The 20,929-nt window shown below is 43.9% G+C and overlaps 1 protein-coding gene across 1 annotated transcript in view; it reads left to right on the top strand.

Moving 5' to 3' along the window:
* The window catches only part of KIRREL3 (kirre like nephrin family adhesion molecule 3), a 4,147,526-nt gene that overhangs the window by 1,086,513 nt on the left and 3,040,084 nt on the right, over nt 1-20,929 (top strand). The window contains exon 4 of the mRNA XM_085647174.1: nt 13,584-13,733. Within this exon, the coding sequence (XP_085503300.1) occupies nt 13,584-13,733 (150 nt within the window). The remainder of the gene's footprint in view (nt 1-13,583; nt 13,734-20,929) is intronic.

Raw genomic sequence — 20,929 nt, 5'->3', positions numbered from 1 at the left:
AGCAGAGTTCTCCCGTGAACACGCCAGCGAGCTTCACTATGTTGGCACCAGCGTCAGGTCCTGGCACACGTGTGCCACCACCCAGGGGTTAACCAGCATGCCCGTTGCCGATGCACCCCTCCCGCGCAGCTACCTGGGGTATCAGGGCTCGTTGCTTGCCATATGGCTTGTCAAGTCAGTCTCTCATGGGCAGCTCGCCTCCCTTCAGCAGACGTGAACAGCGCGGGTTCCACCTGCGTGCACTGCCGGAGGCCAATCACGCACTCGCGGCCAGGCGTCCCACCACGTTACTTCTTCACAGGCCTCATATAGTAGCGGGACTGACGGTGTGCGGCGGCAGCCCCTCACTGCAAGCGGCAGATGTGTTAGACCGGATCCCACCTCCAAACCGGGGCTTCTGGTCGCTGTTCCCCGTCCGGCCACAGCCTGCACGATTGGGGGTCCCACATGCAATTCACCGTAATGGATCGTCTGCAGGCTGTCGGCTCAGCTCACAGCGGTCACGCTTCACGGTCTTCCCCGCTGCGTCTCCACACCGCACAGCGGCTATGCGATCCAGTTCATCAGCTGCAAATGTTGATCCACCAACTCTAGCCTATGGAGCTGCTGCAGCAGCAAAGTCTCCGTTGTGGGAAAGAGGCCCGGAATATGTCCCCGCGCCGAGCTGCAGCTCAGCTCAGTCGGTCCGCCATCTTGTGCACCAGTGTACCTGCGGGCAGCAGTTCAACGTCCCAATTCCGGCACTCCACCATTGCAGCACAGCACCTACATACACCGGGAGATTCCTCTGCAAATTCTTAAGGTAGTGCTGTCATTTTAGCATGTCGATGTGCGACGGGTCCGGCAAAGCCTCACTACAGTGTGGCCATCTTGCCTCAGGCTCCGAACATGACTACAGCTTGAACTGCTAAATGGAATCACACAAAATGTTGGCCCAGAAAGAGTGCTTTTTGTGATTTGGTGTAAATATGTTCAGTTGTTTCAGTGATATTTAAGTTTTAAAAATATAGCTATCAGGGGATGCGAGTCCTAGCAGTGGACTTGCGGATCCTAATGAAATTTGATTTGCTGTAAACACTTCAATCAGGAAGTGTTGGCAGCCATCTTGGGACACGGCTTGAAGCGGAGTCCCACAAAATAGTAAAAAATAAAGAAAAGGTGGCAGATATGGTGGGGGTTCCCACTGGGACCCTAAGGTGAGTTAAAAGTATATTTTTTTTAATTTTGCAGCAAATTCACAGGTGGACCCACGTATCCACAGCAAAATATATTAAAAAGACGCATGTCTTTTTTATGGAGCCCCCTGATTTTATGGAGCCCCCTGGTAGGCCGAATCCCGGGGGCAGTATTTGTTAATTATGCAAGGGTGTCTCCATGGCACCCTGCGGACAGCCACCTTTCAGGGGCAAACAATTCAGTGTTGCAGGGGGCCTGCACTGCTCCCCGCAGCCCTGGGGACCACCACCTCCCTGGGGCTATTTGTAAATTAGTGTGGAGAGGACAATATGGCCTCCCCCATAGCCCCAGAGACCAGCATCTTTTGGGGCATTCTTCACAATTTATGCGGGGTTTGCCTTGGACGTCCTTGGGGTTAATTGCCCCTCCTGTTACCTCCAGTAAGTCTCACACAGCAAGATTGCTGAGAGGTTGTCAGAAGCCATGCCCCCTTTCTCCATCACTGTGCAAGCGTACCTCCTGGCACACTACTAGTAGGGGGATGAAGTCCCCTTGGCTCTTGATGATCCTTGGGGGCCAACTAACCCTCCTGTTCCCTCCAGTAAGACCCACACTGCTAGATTGCTGAGAGGTCATCAAAGGCAACTCTTCCTTTCTCCACAACTCTGCAAACCCGCCTCCTGGCCCACTACTGGTTGATGGAAGAAGTCCACTTTATTCCTGGGGCCCTTAGTGGAATTAAATGAAATTAATTCCCCAACCAGTAGTGTGCCAGGAGGTATGTTTGCAAAGTGGTGGAGAAAGGGGGCGAGGCCTCCAAAGACGTCTCATCAATCCCCCTGTGTGGGAATTATTGAAAGTGACAAGAGGGCTTGTTGGCCCCCAATGACCCTCTGGAGCCAAAAGGACTTTATCCCCCAACCAGCAGCGCCCCAGGAAGCGTGTTTTCAGAGTTGTGGAGAAAGAGGGCGGGCCTCAGGCCAGATGTAGGGCTTTTAAAAAAATGTTGTATTGTTTTTTAGGGAAGCTGCATCCCCCGGAGCCCAGCCTGCCTTTTTTTTTATTATAAGGAGGGGGCCACGCTGCCCTCATCCCTGGCATATTTTGGTCCCGGGGACCCCAAGCCCCAAGGCCTGACCCTTTTCTATTTATTTTAAATACATTTAAAAAAAAGGAGGGGACACCCCTCCAGGCCTGATTTATGGCCCAGGGACCCAATCCCCCGGGGCAAGGCCTATACTGGGTACTTTGGGTGCCCTGGTCCCACCCAGAGTACCCAGTTACTCAAGTTGGGGACCACGGGAGGAGCCTGAAGGCCCCTGCGGTCCCTGCCTGCTCTCTGCCTCCTGCGGTTGTTGGCATTGCTTTTGGACAGAGGGAGCTGCTGAACATGTAGCTGTCAAGAAGCAATTATGTTCTGCTTTGAGTAAGCAATAGCATTTTACATGTTCTCGCTTACTTGAAGCAGATCAGAGTTTGCTATAGCTTGGCGGTAACACCGCCATAGCAAACTGCAATGTCCCGGGGATAGGCACACCGGGACATTGTTAAAGTTTGGCCTGTTCTACACTATAACTTCTTGTACACTTATGTCTTGTTGAGCGAGCTCCTACTCCCCCAAGTCCCTACACACAGCTACGGGGAGATACTTGCCCATCAAAACTCCTATTCAACATTCTCCAATCGCATTTCGATTCACAGACAACTTTAAATCACCTACAAATCAATGGCCCTGTATTACCTATCCATCCGCCACAGCATACTCACCTCATTGGCATATAATTTTGCAGATAACCTAAATATTGTCTCTCTAAACATAAAGGCCCTTAACCACCCTATTAAACGCAGGAAACATTTAGACTACATAGCCAAAACCAAAGGTGACATCATTCTCCTACAGGAGACAAAACACTCCAGTAAAGACTCAGAACTCATCAAGCACAAATGGATCTCTCATGTTTCATACTCTATGACTCATTAAAAAAAGAAAGGGGTACTCTAATAGCGAAAAGAGCTAATTTATCCCTCGAAGCTTATTCTCATGATGAAGATGGTAGGCTCTTAATAACACATCTACGTAGAGGTGATAACCTCATTTATGTGGTAAATATTTATGGCCCAAATAATGATGAACCCATCTTCTGGGAAACAGTTTCCAAGAACATAGAAGACTTACCACAGGACGATCTAATCATAGTGAGAAACGACTTTAACCTTCCACTAGACCCTTTAATAGATTGTAATTTCTCTTGCAAATACCACCCCACAAAATCCCATGGTATTCTAAAAAAGAACTGCTCCAAATGTAATCTTAAGGACACCTGGCGCCTTCATAATCCTGATTCCATGGAATACACATTTTTCTCAGCGCAAAAATCATCGCTTATGCTGACGACACCCAGCTTCTGTTCACTTGGATTAAAAATGAGGATTCTGTTGACGCTGCCCAAAAATGCTTAACTTCAGTCTTTCGCTGGTTGTCCTCGGCGCAGCTCAAGTGCAATGAGGAAAAATCTGAAATCCTTTTCTTTGGGAAGTTCCCTCCTAATTTTAGAGAAACACTCTGGCCATCGGGCTTAGCCCTACCAGTGTCAACTGGCCTCCTCGTAAAAAATCTGGGGACATGTTTTGAGGAGAACCTCACCTTCTCTACACAGGTTAAGAAGCTGTCTGGCATGTGCTTTGTGTTTCTAAAAATTCTCAGAAAATGTCTTTCTCTCTTGCCTAGACCGGCAAGGGAAACGGTTACTCGGGCCCTTATTCTATCTCAGATAGATAGATTATGCGAACGCGCTCTATGCTGGCATTCCAGGAGGCTATCTGATTAATAGGCTGCAGGTAGTCCAGAATGCGGCTGCTAGGCTCCTTCTTGATATTCCCGCTAGAAATAGTGTGAGACAAAATCTGAGAGGACTCCACTGGCTACCTGTAGCGGAGTGGGTGAAATTCAAATCCCTCGTTATTGCCTATCACGCGCTCCACGCCTTGGGTCCAAGCTATCTCCAAAACCATTTTTCCTTCTACGTTCCTTCAAGACCACTCTGTTCTTTACACCTACTTCTGACCACGGTTTCACAGTTTCGGCTACAAAGGATGGGTGGCAGCGCACTTAGCGTGAATGCAGTTTTGGCTTGAAATGCACTTCTACTTGCTCTTCGCAGCATTCTGGACCTTGCCCTGTTTAAAAAAAAATTGAAAACCTTCCTCTTTAACTAAACTGACCTGTACCTCCTCTCAAGGTTCGCGCCGGGACACTCTTGTAGTATCCGAGCGCGTTACAAGTGGTAATAACATAACATAACATAACTAATATCAGGTTTGTGTACACAGTTAATTGACCAGTCTAAAATTTCACCTATACTAGTGTCTGACCACACATGCATTAATACTTTTCTAGTGGGTAGCCAGAATGGATCCTCTCCTATAAGATGTCGATTTAATGATTATGTTTTATCTGACCCCATCGCCAAGAAGAAAATTGAAGATGCGATCTCGGACTATCTCAAACATAACGACCTCCCTGAGACAAACCCAAATACTGTCTGTGACGCGCTGAAAGCTACTATAAGAGGGGTTCTCATTGAGATCAAAATGAAAATTAATAAATCCTATAACGCAGTGCTATTTAAGTTAGAACAGGAAATTAAACAATTGGAGATATCTCACACAAACTCTCTTAACAATAATATCCTTAACCTCCTAACACAAAATATATATGAATACAACAAAATCCTGGGCAAACGAGCAGGAGTATGGATAAATAAATTTAAATGTCTCAAACTGTGTGAAGCCAATACAGCTGGTAAAATGCTCGCATCCTACCTGAAACATAAACAAAATAAATTTAACATCCACTCAATCAAAGATACAGATAACCAAACCCACACTAAACCTAAAGAAAAACTAGATTGTTTCAAAGATTTTTACGAGGATCTATATCGTAAAACCCAAGTTCTTTACCCAGAAGATTGCACAAAATACCTAGGAAGACTAAATCTCCCTAAACTATCAGATAAGGACAGATTCACTCTTGGGAAATCGATAAATGAATTGTAGGTGTCTACGACCATTAAGTTCCTAAGATAATAAAGCACGTGGCCCAGACGGGTTCACAGCTAAATTTTATAAATCATTCAATGAGCTTCTCTTACCAACCATGTTAAGGGTATATAACAATATCGGAGGTAGGCATTACATCTGACTCAATGACAGAGGCTAACATCGTAGTTCTTCCAAAAGAAGGCAAAAGACCCCTTACTTCCGAAAAATTAAAGACCAATTTCCCTCATGAATGTGGATTGTAAGTAAAATGTATGCAAAAATATTGGCCAGCAGACTCCACGCCTTTCTACCACAACTCATAAGCAACTCCCAAGTTGGTTTCATCAAACATCGCATGTCCAATGATAATACACGCCTACTATGTCATGTCCTCGAGAATGCGCTTTTTAATCCCGCCCCATCTATAGCCATAACCCTTGACGCAGAGAAGGCGTTTGATAGGGTGTCGTGGTCCTTCTTAAAACAATGCATGCATTCCTTCGAGCTTTGTGAGTCCTTTATTGAAATGGTCTTGGCACTTTACGCGAATCCCTCTGCAGGCATTGCGATCAACGGTTCCCTCTCCGATTCACTCACCCTACAACAAGGTACTAGACAAGGTTGTCCGCTATCCCCTTCTCTCCTTTTACTAGCTCTAGAACCCCTCCTACAAGATATAAAACTGAATACAGATATCACAGGAGTGAACTTTATGAACATCCAGGTTAAACTAGCTGCTTACACAGACGACATAGTTACAGAGAACCCGGAATCCTCTGTTTTAGCCCTGATGAACACAATAAGCACCGACTCGATTCACTCAGGCTATAAACTCAATAAAGACAAATCAGAAGTAAAACTATTAAACGATTAAAAGAGATCCTAGGTTCATTAGGTCTGGCGTGGCAAACTGGCTACTTAAAATACCTGGGGATTGAGTTTGGACGCAACATCATTGACACTCTGCTGGACAATGAAAACTCTACCCTAGAGAAAATCAAAAAACAACTTGACAATTGGTCCCCCAAATTCATCGCCTGGTAGGGCAGAATCAAAACGATAAAGATGATGATCTCCCCGCTAGTCAATTACCTCATCAACATGTTACCCCTTGTTCTTTCAGAGGATTTTCACCACAAACTAGACATTCTCATTTCCAAAATCATCTGGCAGGGTAAAAAAGCTGGAATTTCCCTAAAAAAACTTCAGACTTAATAGAACCCTAGGTGGCGTTAACCTAGCCGATTTTAAATCATACCAAACTGCATTCCTGGCAAAACAAGGTTCATATTGGTTCTCTACTCCCAATAACTATGTTCCAGTCTGGTTAGAAGTGGGAAAAGCTATACTAGACAATCTAAACCCACTTACTTTACGGACCTCCAGCTTTATAAAACTAAGTAGATCTAAATCTATTTTCAAAAGTACAAAAAAATCACTCCTACAATTGGACAAGAAACTAAATTCCAGCATCAAACTCTCAAATATAGAATCGCTATGGAACAACCGTAATATCAAATACAAAGGCAAACTCCTACATTTTGAAGGCTGGATCAACAAGGGCATTTTCTTTCCCAATCAACTAGAACATTCTTCGTATCCCATCATGGAAATCCAAAGTAAATACGGCTTAAATAATACAAAATTCTATAATTCTCTTAATATCAAAATGGCCTTATCAAAATCTAAAATACATAAATCCTCTCCATCGCTGCCAAGCTTCATCTCTAATATCAACAAGCTGAGACACCAAGTCTCTCACATTTATAAACTTTACGTCCAAAAACCTCCTCCTTAAACTAAAATATTACCACATTCTGGGAAAACACTCTACTAGACCCCTGTCTGAATCACAGTGGACCCAAATTTACAAATCAACCACCCAGAGTAAAATTTCCCCTGTCCTATCTCAAACAAAACTATGGCTCATCCATAAAGCTTACTGGACACTGGCATGCCTACACTCACAAAACCTCCGTCCAGACCCGACCCGTTGGAATTGCAAGGAAGGAATAGGAGACTTACCTCATCTTCTCCTTAACTGCAAAACTCTGTCAAAGTTCTGGGACAAGGTTTTCAAGTTCTTATCTAATCTATTTGATTGTCACCTAGAAAGAGAATTCTCATCTCTAATTGCAGCCTTTCTCAATACAGAAATAAAATCCCAAGCAGATAAGGCACTATTGGATCTCCTTCTCACCTCTGCAATAAAAATAGTCCTGAATAACTGGAAAGACACCCACAAAGCTTCCTTTAAAAATTTGATTAACTGGATCATACATATTAGTAGTGCGGACAATATCGCTTCCAACACTCTCCTTGGAAATCGTCTGTCAGACACATATGGGACAAACTAGATAATTATTTTGCCATAAATAAACCACCATGATGTCCTTTACAACCTCTAATTATGCCCTTTCTCTCTCGTCTCTGCTTAGGCCGGTCTACACATTTGCTTTTACACAAACAAGCTCGGGGCTTGAACCCACGCTTGCTTAACAATATTCTCCCTTGTCTCATTTCTGTATAATTACCGGTTCCTTATCCGATTCATAGACATTCAGGCCACCCATTCATCCCTATTTTCACTCGTCCCTATTTTCATTTCTTACATTGATTGTTTGTTTTTGTATGGACTTTGTAGTATAATTTGCTGTATGTTTGTAAATGCTCTTCTAATTTTATTGCTAGCAGTAGGTCATTTTCTTCAATTCATTTATTCTTATGTATCGTAACCAATTTACAAATGTTCAAGTATTATACCCTGTTTAATTTCTAAAAACGCTCAATAAAATTATTGAAAAAAAGTCGGTCCTGGGGGGTGGTGGCGCCAGGGCCATCTATGGCTTCAGCAGGGGGGCTGCATGGCCTCCCTTTTTTCTTTGAATTTGCCTACGGCAGGTGGTGGTCCCACGGGATGCAGGGGCCACACGCCTCCCACAATATTTCTGATTAAATCCCATGGGGTTGGTGTTCCTGGGGGCTGTGGGGGGGTCACCAACACCCCTACTATATTTCTTATTAAAGCCCCAGATGCCACAGTCCCCCTACATTATTTTCAAGTAAAGCCCCATGGCGGTTGCAGTCCCTGGGGCTGGGGGGATCCAAGAGGCCCCCCTATTCAAAGCCCCGGGAAGGTGGTGGTCCCTGAGGCAGCAGGGTAGGCCATACGGGCCACCCCTGCATTTTTTTTATAAAGAAGTCCGGCGGAGGTGGTGGTCCCTGGCACATTAGCAGGCCTCAGGAGGGGGGGCCCATGTACCCCCTCCTATATGTGCAAAATCCTCCTGGACCTGGCCCACCCAGGGTCCTATGATTAATGAAGCACAGGATTTGCAGATCCAGTCCAACTCCCACCAAATGGTTTAAGAAAAGTTTTTTTGGCTCTGTGGGGACCCCCCCCCCCAGAGGCATAGGGGGTCAGGGTTTTCCGACTCTGCCTCCTTAAAAAAAAATATTTTTTCTGTTTCTCGGTTCAACCAAGTCACAAGATGGCTGCCAACACTTTCTGGCTTAAAGTGTTGGCAGCCCATCAAGATCTCAGCACTAGATCGGGAGGGGTTGCAGATCCTCTCTGTCTCTATATATACAACTGGAAATTTCTTTAAACAACTTTAAAACTACAGAATGGATTTACAACAAATCACAAAAAGGCACTTCCTCGGACCAATATCTACCATCCTGCCAAATTTGATGTAAATCTGTTCAGCATGACTGGACGGATCACCTCAAACCTTTTAAAACAGCAGCTGAAGTGAGTGTCATATCAGTTTTTAAAATTTTGTGAAGATTCGTCAAATGGTGCCAAAGTTAGTGGCAAATGAAACAATGCTCTTCCTACGGAAACTAGGTCCTAACTATAACGACCTACTGCCCACCGCCAGTAGATTATATAACATTTCTTTCCCTGAAAAAAACACAGGATGAAGTGACGCTATAATAAGGTGTTGAGATAAGTTAAAAACACTGAAATTTGCCAGATGTAGTTCAGCGAACTAACTATAACTTATGCACCGCCATGTACTATTTATGACCTCACATATTACATCACTCATGACGCCTTAAATTACATCATTAAAGACATCACTACTGATATCTTAAATGATCATTGATGGCATCCCTGATAACATCACTGATTTCATCATCCAAGCTACTATTCCTCATAGTACTCTATAAACCCCTAGGTTATTTTAGATAACAAAGTAGATACTAAAGGGCCAACTAATGTTTACAGCATAGATTGACTATATGTATAATGTACATGTGTGCATGTCAGATATAGAAATGTTGTTGTACTGAAGACACATCTGATTCACTGTATTAAGCATTACATGGTGCACAGTTTAACTACAGGCACAGTTTTAAGTGCAAACAGTATTTCATTTAATCAAGGCAGAAAATGAGTGTACTTAGTGTGAGATGCAAATGTACATAATAAGTAGGTTTTCAGCTTAGATCAAAAAACATTTCCCAAAATATGTGGGAAAAACTAAAGTTTATCCTTATAAGACATTATTCACCTGTGGATTTCTGTCTACATGCTGTCATCTAGTGCTAGTGACAATTTCTATACAAACTGGAGATTTATAAGTTGCAGATATTTATTTACAGAAGTTCAGTGAGAATATATAACGTATGGGTGACTTACTTGCTTCCAAACGGTGCAAGTCGTAATATTGCTGACAATGTTTCCCTAATGGTGCATGCCTTCATGCTCATTTCATGAGTATGCTTAAGGTATTGTTAAAAGCTAAAGAGAGTTGACTTAAAATTGTATGTCAGATGAGGTATTTAACAGGTACATCATATTAAGGTAAATAATCATCAAACACCATTTTGAATGGTATTTAGGGTTTAATAATTTGCTGATCGCTTTAATGTCTATTGCAGGGGTGATTGACCAAGGTAACCTACCCTTGTGAATAATTTTCAAATGTACGTCAACTCCTACATAAAATGTGGATCGTATTAATGTTTACAGAAATATTATGTTTCATAGGCATCTGAATACAAGTAAAGAAAAGAGCATAATATTTACTAAATGTGGAGATTTTACAGCTATACTCCCTGTTTTGCATGTTGCAAGAGGTAACACTCTACTTTACACTACAGAGGCACTGCAGAGGTGCGAGAAAATTGAGTCTAGGTGTAGGTCACTGAATGTCCTCCAGTATGCAAAATGCATAGTAAATTGTCCCATTCATTGGATCATGTCATCAGTGATGTCATCAATTATGTCACTTGAGTTGTCATCAGTAATGTCATCAATTATGTCATTTAATATTTGAGGTCATAAGCAGTACATGGCAGGGGTGCAAGCTATAGTTAGCTTACTGAATCATAACTGGCAAATTTCAGTGCTTTTTGGTTTATAAAGATTTGTTTTTAATCCATTTCAATACCTAACTATAACCTTACTTTAGCCTTTGTTTTTTCAATGAGTTTCTGGTGATTTATTAATTACCATACATAACTATAACCTCTCTTTACGTTTTGGTTTATATTTCAGTGAATTGCTGTTGTTTTTTATCATATTCATCTAGCATTCCAAAAGCACATGGCCAGCAGGGGGTTAACCCAGTACAACCTACATGCGTAGTCAGCCCACAGTAGTCTGCCCTCTGTGGTCAGTTTGCTACTCTTGCCCGTCCTTCATCTCATGTGCCCTCTGTCTTCAGTGTGCATGCCCCTGCCACCTGTGGTCCATTGGCCTGCTCATGCCAACCTGCCCTCTATTGTCAGCATGCTGCCAGTGCCCCCTCTTGCCTGCCCTCTGTTCACCATTGGATGCCCTGTCCTTTCCAATCAGCCCTTTGTGGTCACTTTCTGGCCCATTCCATCCCAACCTGCCCTCCGTGGTCAGTTTGCTGCACCTGTCTCATCTGCTCTGCTACTATTCTCTACGTGCGTGCCCCTCCCTCCTGCCCGTTCATGGCCTGTTGTGCTGCCATGGGCCCATGCTGGCCAGCCCTTCCTGGTCAGGTTACTGCTCTTCCCCCCTCTTTTTGCCCTCTGTTGTCCATGTGCAAGCCCCTGCACCTTTATGTTTGCCCTCTGAGGTCAGTTGTGCTGCAACTGGGTCTGCCACCTGCTGGTCTTTGTTTAAGTTTTCCGGAGCATTAACCATAATTTCTATGACAAATAGAACCCCATCATTCTGTTCATTTTTATAGGAAATGCTTTAGGTTTTACACTATTGAATCCATAAAAATGCAGTTTGGGTGTAGTAGGACACTGGGGAGTTAACTGACAGACTATTGACAGTGTTGAAAATATATGTTTCAGTCTGCTTGTTAGAATGTTTTACTGACTTGGATGAGAAATACATTTGAGAACTCCAAGAAAATAAGTCCTCAGTTTAGGTTTGTACGGCACTAAAATTATTTCTATGACAAAAGAATCTGCTAATTTCTTAAGGATGATGTTCTCACATAACTGAGGAGGATAGTATGAACTTATAGGAAATGTGCTCAAATGTTAGCTTCTGGTGCTCCCCCTATAAACTCAATGAAAAAATCCCAGCAGAAGATCAGCATTTTCAGTGGGTAAAAAATTACTTTACACACCACAATTCCTAACATTAGTATGGACCACCAATGAATGAGTTATATTGTGATTAAAATGGTCACCCTGCCCCTAATGTATTTATTTCGTTGCCTTGTTCTAAGCCTCTACAACACATGGAAAGATTAAAATATTACAAACTGGATATTGCAACAGAACAAGAAAAAATGAAACCTAATTTAAATTCTTTAAAGGTTAATTCTCAAAACAATAACAGTCTGCCTTAATAAGGATTTTATCATCTGATGCAATTTACCTAAAAACCAGGGCCCAATTATACTTACAAGGGGTCAACTGTTGTTTTGACATTTACATTGTACTGGAAAACCTTGATGGAAAAAAGCCCTAAAGTAACAAAGACTAGTGTTATGTGCTACTTTGCATCAAGGTGGCGTACCGTGGATGGTACTTGGTGGTTCCCATGCAACCACCCATGGACAAAAATACTCTACTAAAAAATGTAGGCAGCGATTTGTGTCAAATAATAATGCCGCCTCAAATGCATAATTTGTGAGAAACCTTTTCTTTTCTCAAAATATTTCTACGTTCGCGTGTGTGCTGGTAATGTACAGCACACAAACAAATTAAGAACACTTTTTAGTTATGTTTAAGTACAGTATTTTGTACTGCAAGGATACTCTTTCAGTACAAAACCTATGCTACACATCACACAACCACCCATGCACTATGAGTCTTAGGAACAATCTCCGAACGTCGGAAATGATCTGATATACAAATAGCGTGTGTTGCTTTTTATCAATAGGGGTTCGGCTTAATCACAGACCTTCATATCCCAGGGTATGTTAAACTATCCTTCATTAACTATACCTGTCCCAGTTAGGCCTGCTCGAAATCTTAAGCAATCCCATCTCCTTACAGGGTGAAATGTACATGTTAAGTGCCTTCCCAAACTGTGTCTGTTAAGGTCAAAGGTAGTTTGGAAGCAGGATTCAGCAATTATTTCTGCACCGATGGTGAATTTTAAGTGAATAAATCTTGTCTTAACTGTTTTTTGTTCAGGAGTGCTTCCTTACCATGATAAATACCATTCATCATATTTGATTTGATAAAAGGCCTTATTTACTCAATTGCTTTGACAGATTTTCTCTCTAGTTTTGTACCTTCCAAGGGGAGGTGTAATGAGGAGAAATATCTCTATTTCTCCTAATTTCTTCCTCTTTCTATGTGTGCCGCATTCTGCAGCACACATAGAAAGAGGAATATGCCTCCCAGGAATGTTTTTATGCAGGAAGAGAATTGTTTATGTCCATTCCTGCACAAAAACATTGCTGCATGTAACACATGCACCAACATGGTACAAGGCTGCCTGCGTTGGTGCAAGGCTGTCAAAAGGATGCCAGCAAAAGGGAAAGGAATGCCCTGTATTGCCTTAAATATAGTGCATTTCTGCCCTTTCCCTGTCACGCAGCGCAGTGGCCTGCCGCGCTGCACTGTGTGACTTTTCCCATAATTGAGCCCCTTAGTGTGCAAGATCCCCATCAGCCATGTTTTAATAAAGAAGTGTTTTAGGGTACATTTATATAAAAAAAAGTTGTGCATATTTTTATTCTTGCATTTGTTCTTAGTACACCAAATGTTTTAAAAAAATGTTTGCTTACCTATTGTTGCTCATAGTAATGGAGACTGTAAAGTAAAGATTAGTTTTTAGGGAGACAAAACTGATTTATCCACCTGAAACTGGAATAAGAAAAACAAATGACAGCTGTTCGTACTTTCTGACGCCACTTTTTGTTTTTCCCTTACATTAGCCTGCACCCTCACTCTATTCTTTACCCCATTAGGGTATCCCCGCTATTCTGTGGTTGGAGACCACCTTTCTGGGGAGCACCACCTGAAGATTCAGCGGGCAGAGCTCCAGGATGACGCTGTGTATGAGTGCCAGGCCATCCAAGCTGCTATTCGCTCACGGCCTGCACGGCTCACTGTCCTTGGTAAGCAGGATACCCCAAAATTGCATTTATATTGTTTATGCACTTGCATTTGATCATACAATTGCCCTTATTACCTAATATACACCTTTTAAAACACTCGGATCCCAATTCAAAAACTGCATGCTGTGGTACGTAAAGTTGTAATAAAGTAGTACAGCTTTCAGGCACTGGAAGGTCATTATTGTACGTCTCTGTATGCAAGGGTCAGTACTGTGATTGCTTGTGTTGGTGCAGAGATGTATCCGAGGCACATGAGAAGGCGTAGGTTGTTGGTGAAGTTCTCCAATGGATGACCACGTAAAACTTTTTTAGCGTTTATCTCAGTGTTTCCCTCGAGGAGGTGACGACACCCTCCTCATTGGGTCAGTGATTTTGCATTCTGCAGGTACACTTATAAGGTACTTAGTGTTTGGACACTACTTATTGCATCCTTAGTCCCAGACATTGTGTGGATTAGTAATAATTTTTACGGTCCTGAAGAATTGCACTAGATCACATCTTGACTAATTGAATTGATGGCATGAAACATGTTGACCCTATAAGTCACCAGGGATCATTGTACCCACTGGTGACATCATGTTTTAATAAGAAAGGCATACTCATGGATTCAAATTTGATTTAAGACTTGCCTTGCCTTTTTTAAGTCATTAATCACTACATTGACACCCACGTTTCCTCAATCTAAACAAAACTTGCACTTCACATCACAGCTTTGGAAAAAGATTTTGGATAAAGACCCCCCCTTGAGGGTGCCCGTTTGGCATTGCAGTGCCGGTCCGACAAGGAGCAAGCCCGATGATGAAGCATGGCACCCGCAAGGATGTGTGAGGGCCCCATTTCCAAAAAGGAACTACTCCCCTTGAAGTTGCTCTTTTTCTCTGACCTACTCCCCTTTGTCCTTTGTCCCCTTTAGGAACAGCATACCTTTTTCTTTTGAGAATTAACAGTAGAGCATGTTTACTGGACCTCTATGCGCTCTAGATCCCCATTTTTTTGTGATGGATGCAGAGTATACATTGTTGGAGTCCAAAATACAAATGCAATGAAGACATATTTAAAAGAAAGTAGTACAGTTACTACAAAATGCAATTCACAAATCTATGAGGGTAAAACTCCACCTCTTATATCTTTACTATGGCCAGATATGCAGACATGTAAGTTTACTACATTCGTATTAAATGTGGGAGGAACTGGGGGGTGGCTAAACAAGGGGCATGCTTACTACCTAATGGAAGTGGTGTAGGGAGGAGTAAAGATGGGTTTAGGGAGCGTTAAAAATGAGTTTAAAGAGGGAAAGACACCCACCCTATAAAGAGTAGGCCAATTGCAATTCACAAACTGCATTTCTAACGTTACTACAGCCAAAAAGGACCCAAAACAATAGTAAATGTGCTCCAGCTCAGAACTGGAGAAGGCTAGCACCACACCTGGCCATCCACTGGTACTGTAATACCATCCCATTGATTTTATATTTAGATATAGATATAGTTTACCTAGTGGTGGTCTGTTTTTTTCATAGTAAGAAAGTTTTGGGATTTCTAATGAATTTGTACCCGTTTCATGAATCTTCACAAAACGTTCCAAAAAAAGTTAATCTACCGTAGCTCTTTCCTGGAAAGTAATCTATCAAGTGGGGGCAGAGAAAAAAGAGGTCTCAAAACGTGAAATCCCTATGCATTTTCCATAACCTTCTTTAAGACAGCTACAGCAAAAACTGCTGAACAAAATTACACCAAATTTGTCAGAAAGTTAAATATTGGTCTGCAGATTGTGTTTTTTTGATTTGGTGTAAATCCTTTCAGTAAAAAGTAAAAAAAATATATTGTTGTAGTTACTTGAAACCATAACAATTTAGCAATAAGAAAAATAAGACTTTTTTTTAATAAAGAACTACAACAGGCCTTTAAAGCACCAATATTAGCCATGACAGGTGAAGGTGTGCAATAGGTGGAATTGAAGTTGTTTTAAAATGTGGTTAAAAGGAATAAAAGTCGATGGCTTGCCGATCTTCCTTGGACAATAGTTAAAACAGAAGAAAGAGCAGAGTGCAGCAGTTAATGTCCCCGTCTAAAAGGGATTTGGTATGAAGGGAATGCACAGAGACATCCAGTAAAATAGTCAGTTGTCAGTTTTTGAACAGCAGTGGTGAGTTTAGGGGTAGCAAGGCAGGAAAATAGTAGGTCTTCAAGCTTCTTAACGTATTTGCCAGACCTCGCTAGGGTTTGAATGTCCATGTGGGAGAAACATAGTGCCGATGCTTCTAGGTATGAATGGATGCCCTTTTTTTAATAGAGTGGGGGCATCAAGCAAGGGACAGCAGGACAGGGGGTGGAGCCATGATTCGGTCAAGTAGTTGCATAGTATGTAGTCCCCTTCCTCTCCATGTGAAGCCCATTGGTTGAAGTCAACAGCTTGCAGGCCTAGCAGGCGCATAAACAAGATATGGTTGAGGCTTCCCTGCTAAATAAGACTCATTCAAGGGAGATAGTATGGTTGAGGCCTTTGAAGACCAGATGTCCAGCTGATGTGAGATTAGTTTTGCCTGCCTGTTTATGACCCTTTTCTAGGCTGTGTAGGGAATGGAGTCCAATGTTAGCGCTGTGTCTTTGATTTGTATCGAGCTCGTAGCTTTTGAGTTTTTCCGTGCCAAGTATTTCCTGGGCTCTTGAACATTTGTTTTAAGCCAGCTTTGAGGGTGTTTTCCAGAGCTTTTAATACCCTTATATAGAATTTCCGGGTGTCGGCCACACAGTTGAATGATTGTCTTGGGAGGCCCAGCTCTGACTGTAATATCGCCCTACGTATGTATTTGGGAAGTTGAAAGACTCGCTTGTAGGTTCAACATTGGGCATGGTCTAGGCTAGCCGCCCATGCCTCTGGAAAGACCTGTTGGCCATAGTGTAAGGCAGGGATAAGAGTGGCTTTTATGACCTTTAATTTAGGTTCAGCTGAGGCGCTGTTCGAGGTCTGGTTGAGACTGGTCAGGCTGTGTGGTATGGCTCTGGCTTTTTTTATTTTTTGAGTTTTATATAGTGCAAACTCGATCTGAAGATATCAGGTATCAGAGCGCTTTACATGAGCACCAGTTTTGTTACAGATGAACACATACATTTTTGTTTGGAGCGTGGAGAATATGTGATATGCCCAGAATCACAGGATGTCGAGCATCTTTGCCGAGACTCATACCTGATTCCACAGCTTCGAGCTCGACTGCTCTAGCCGTAAGACTACATCCTCTCCACTTTCTTTTTCAAGGTGCCTAGGTGGACCAGGGGTCTGGAGGATTCACTGAACCATACCCCCAGATAGTTATACTTGGATGTTCAGTAGTTTTTGAAAAATCAAATGACTAAAATATCTGAATATCTGGATGTATGGGTCTGCGATACTCTCAAGAGGGGAAACGGCCTTAACAACGCAGGCTGAGCCACAGGTGCCATTTCCCCTCAAGCGGACACACGCTTGCCTTAGCCACGCATATGCATTTATCCACCATATGCGTGTTTAAGGCAGTGGGCGGTTTCAGGGCTTAGGGGGTTAGAGGTGTTTTCAGGGCTCAGGGGGATCATTTTTTTTAGGGCTTGGGTTGTTTTTAGGACTCGGGGCATCATGGTTGTTTTTAGGGGTGGACGGTTGGGGTTCTTTTTATTGCGTTTGGGGGTGAGGTTGTTTTTAGGGTTCAGGGGAGTCAGTAATTTTTAGGGCTTGGGGGTCAGGTTGTTTTTTAGGACTCAGGGTTCAGGGTTCAGGGTTGTTTTTAGGGCTCAGGGCCGGGTCAGGGTTGTTTTTAGGGCTCGGAGGTCGAGGTAGTTTTTAGGCTCGGGAGTTGGGCTGTTTTTAGGGCTCGGGGCTGAGGTGTGATCTTTAGCACACCTATCCCTTTACCAGTCATGCCTTTACCACGAAATTGCATGTAAGATGCATTTGTTGTTCGGACAGCATTGTAGAGGCACGCGTTGTAGAGACTCTCGCAGGAACGCCAATTTACATGGTTGGTTTCCTGTTTATCAGTAGTGCTCCAGACTCCAAGAGGGTGCAGCTGACAAAAGAGGACTAGACCCTGCAGAATAACTGGCTAGAGAGAGATCTGGGGCTCATAATCCTGCCATGAGTTGGTAGGGGCTGCTGGACTGTCCAGAAGAAGCTTTCCCTCAGTTGGAGAATGTGACTGAAGGTAAAAGCTTTGACCGGGACAACCCCCTTAGTGTATATAAACAGCACTCCATTACAGTTGACATGAAATTACGCCAAGGAAACAGTCCCCCATGTACTGCTTTCTTTCCATAATGCTTGACTTTTTTAGGCGCTCTGTACCTCAAAACTGTAGGAATCCATATCTCCAGTTCCCCTAAAGCTTTTGGGATAATTTTGGTGTCTTTGTGCTTAATTGAGGTTTCTCTAGCTTTCTAATGTTGTTGTGTTGTGTTGTGTTCTTTACTTTAAAATTGTTGGCACTGTAATATATATGAAGCATGTCTATCCTGCAGAGGGGAGTATTCACTATGTCAGACTTACTGTGGAGATGCTGGCTATCCAAAATGATATCCTCTTCGTGTAGCCCATCTGATAGAGAAGAACAATACTAGACTTTAGATGCTTGAAGGCTTAATTTCGACATTCATGCCATAAAACTTTCGGCATCATCGTTTGGCCAAGCAACAGATTAAAAGCCATAAATAGTCTTGAAGCTGCAATATGCCCTCCTGTATCCTGCGAGATTGCAAGTGGTCTACCAGTCCCGAACGTTATTTTTCGAATCGCCTGAAGAAGTTTTCAACTGGATGGACAAAACGGTGAGGGTGCGACCGCACATGCCACGCAGGCTGGAGTCGGATTCCTCGACTGGTGAATCAGCCCGTGAATCGCCTAGGCCTAAACTCAAGGGGACCAGACGATCAAGATCCAGACACCGCTCGCAGTCCCACAGTCATGTCAGTAGATCTGCCTCGGTGCCTCGGCTGGGGAATTCGCGGCCCCGTGATTCACTAGGCACTCTCTCAGATGGTGAACTTTTGCAAATATCCGCTCTGACAGATGAAGCGAATGTAGGGGCTAACACCCTCGTTTGACCTTTTGTGATCCGGAGGACAGCGCGTGGACGATGGGTGGGTTTCAGGGGATCCATTGGTGGAGGTGGGCAGGGAGCCCCCATTGGGATCCCCATGCCGCCTTTGCCACGACAGATACTTCATCAGTTTTTAGGTATGGGGCGGGGGGTGGGGGTTTGTTTTGATGTTTGTTTTTTGTTAGCCCTGGTTTATTGCTATATAGGGCTATTACCTGCTCTCTAGATGATGATTGCTTTATGTACCATGCTCTGAGATGTTATTATCATTTAATCAAACTGCCTCACCGCTATCATGTACCGCTGTTTTTCTACAGGGTGCCACCTGTCCTGCTCATGGATACTGCCGGTTATGTAGATGGCTAGTTTGCAGCTTCTTGCTGGGGTTATCAGGATTGTGAGTTGGAATGTCAGGGGGGCGCTGGACAAGGTAAAGAGGGGAACCATCCTTCAGCAGGCCAAACGCTATTGGGCTGATGTCCTGATGTTGCAAGAGATGCATTTGTTGGAAACTAAGGCCCTCTGCTTTCTTAGATATGGCTATTCGCAGGTCTTCCACTCTGGGTTCACGAGGGGTTACCGGGGGGTTGCCATTCTTATTCATCGGAGAGTCCCATATACCCATTCCAAGACGTGGGTAGACACGCAAGGGAGGTACGTCTTTATTCAGGGGTCTATTTATGAGGAACAGGTAGTGCTAGGCAGTGTCTACACCCCTCCCCTTATTCTGGTCACTGGTTGAGTGCATTATGGCTTTGTGGATAGACATACCAGATGGCTTGGAAATCAGAGGGGGAGACTGGAATGATGTGACGGATATGGCCAGGGATAGATGGAGACAGGGGGGACCGCCTGCTGCCTGCCAAACCACTAAATTATCTTCCTTAATGTCGGGACTGGGCTGGCTGGATTCTTGGCGTAGGTTGCATGGGGAGGAACAGGGCTGTACATATCTCTCAACTGTACATGACTCATTTTGAAGATTGGACTATCTATTTGTGCCTTCCGGTGTAGCTGGTAGAGTGAGTGAGGCAGAAATCCTTCCGAGGGGTCTTTCGGATCACTCCCCGGTTGCGATTATGTTTCCGCTTGGCACTGCGAAGCCACCCTTCCTTTGGCGTCTCTCCCCTTGGAATTTGTAAGATGAACAGTATAGGGACTATACAGGTCAGGCCATTGATCAATATTTGGAGTTCAATGTGGGTTTGGTGGCGGCAGCTGAACCACTATGGGAGGCAATGAAGTCGACCATACAAGGCGTAGATATCTCATATTGCTCCGCAGCACGTCGGACCAAGAAGGAGTCTGTTGAGGTCTGAGGCCCACATTATAAAACTGGAGCGGGCCGGTAGGGAGGAGAGGGGTGTCCTGGCTCGTCGACAGTTGATGGTGGCGAGACAAACGCATGCTGACTTGTTGATGGATGAAGCTCAACTCGCATGGCTGGCGTTCCGTAGTAGGATTTACCAGTCGGGGATGAATCTGGCAAACTACTCCATCGTCTATGCCAGGGAGTCATGCGCCCCCTGTTCCTTCCTGGACTTTCGGGGCCTGATGGGAGGACTCTCGGGGATCCTTCTGCTATTGCAGAGAGCTTCTCACAATACTATGCAGACCTTTATGCCCAGAGGGAATCCCTATCGGAGGATATGGTCCGCCGCTTGATAGGGGACCTACCGCCCAGTGCACTTTCTGATGCGGCTCGGGCAGAGCTGAATCTTCCGCTTACGGAGGAGGAGCTGGGCTCAGCTCTAGGAGATCTTAATTCTGGGAAAGCCCCAAGCCCTAATGGGTACCCGTGTGAGTTCTTTAAGAGATACTCTGTGAAATTGGGACCTCATCTCCTTCAGGTTATGGAGGAGGCACGGGAACGCAGATGCCTCCCGCAGGACTGGAGGCATCCTGAGGTGGTTGTGTTTCACAAACCGGGACTACCCCCTGCCCAGGTTGCATCCTATCGCCCCATTTCTTTACTGAATACAGAGGCTAAGATCTTGGCTAAGGCCTTGGCCAACCGCCTCCATTCCCATATTGCCTTGTTGGTCCACCCGGACCAGGCCGGCTTTATGCCTCATAGGGCAACGCGGCATAACATTTGTCAGGCGCACATTGCCATAGATACTATCCGGGG

This window comes from Triturus cristatus, chromosome 3_2 (assembly GCF_964204655.1).
Source record: "Triturus cristatus chromosome 3_2, aTriCri1.1, whole genome shotgun sequence".
Taxonomy (NCBI): Eukaryota; Metazoa; Chordata; class Amphibia; order Caudata; family Salamandridae; genus Triturus; species Triturus cristatus.
This window is presented reverse-complemented; position numbering and strand designations above follow the sequence as displayed.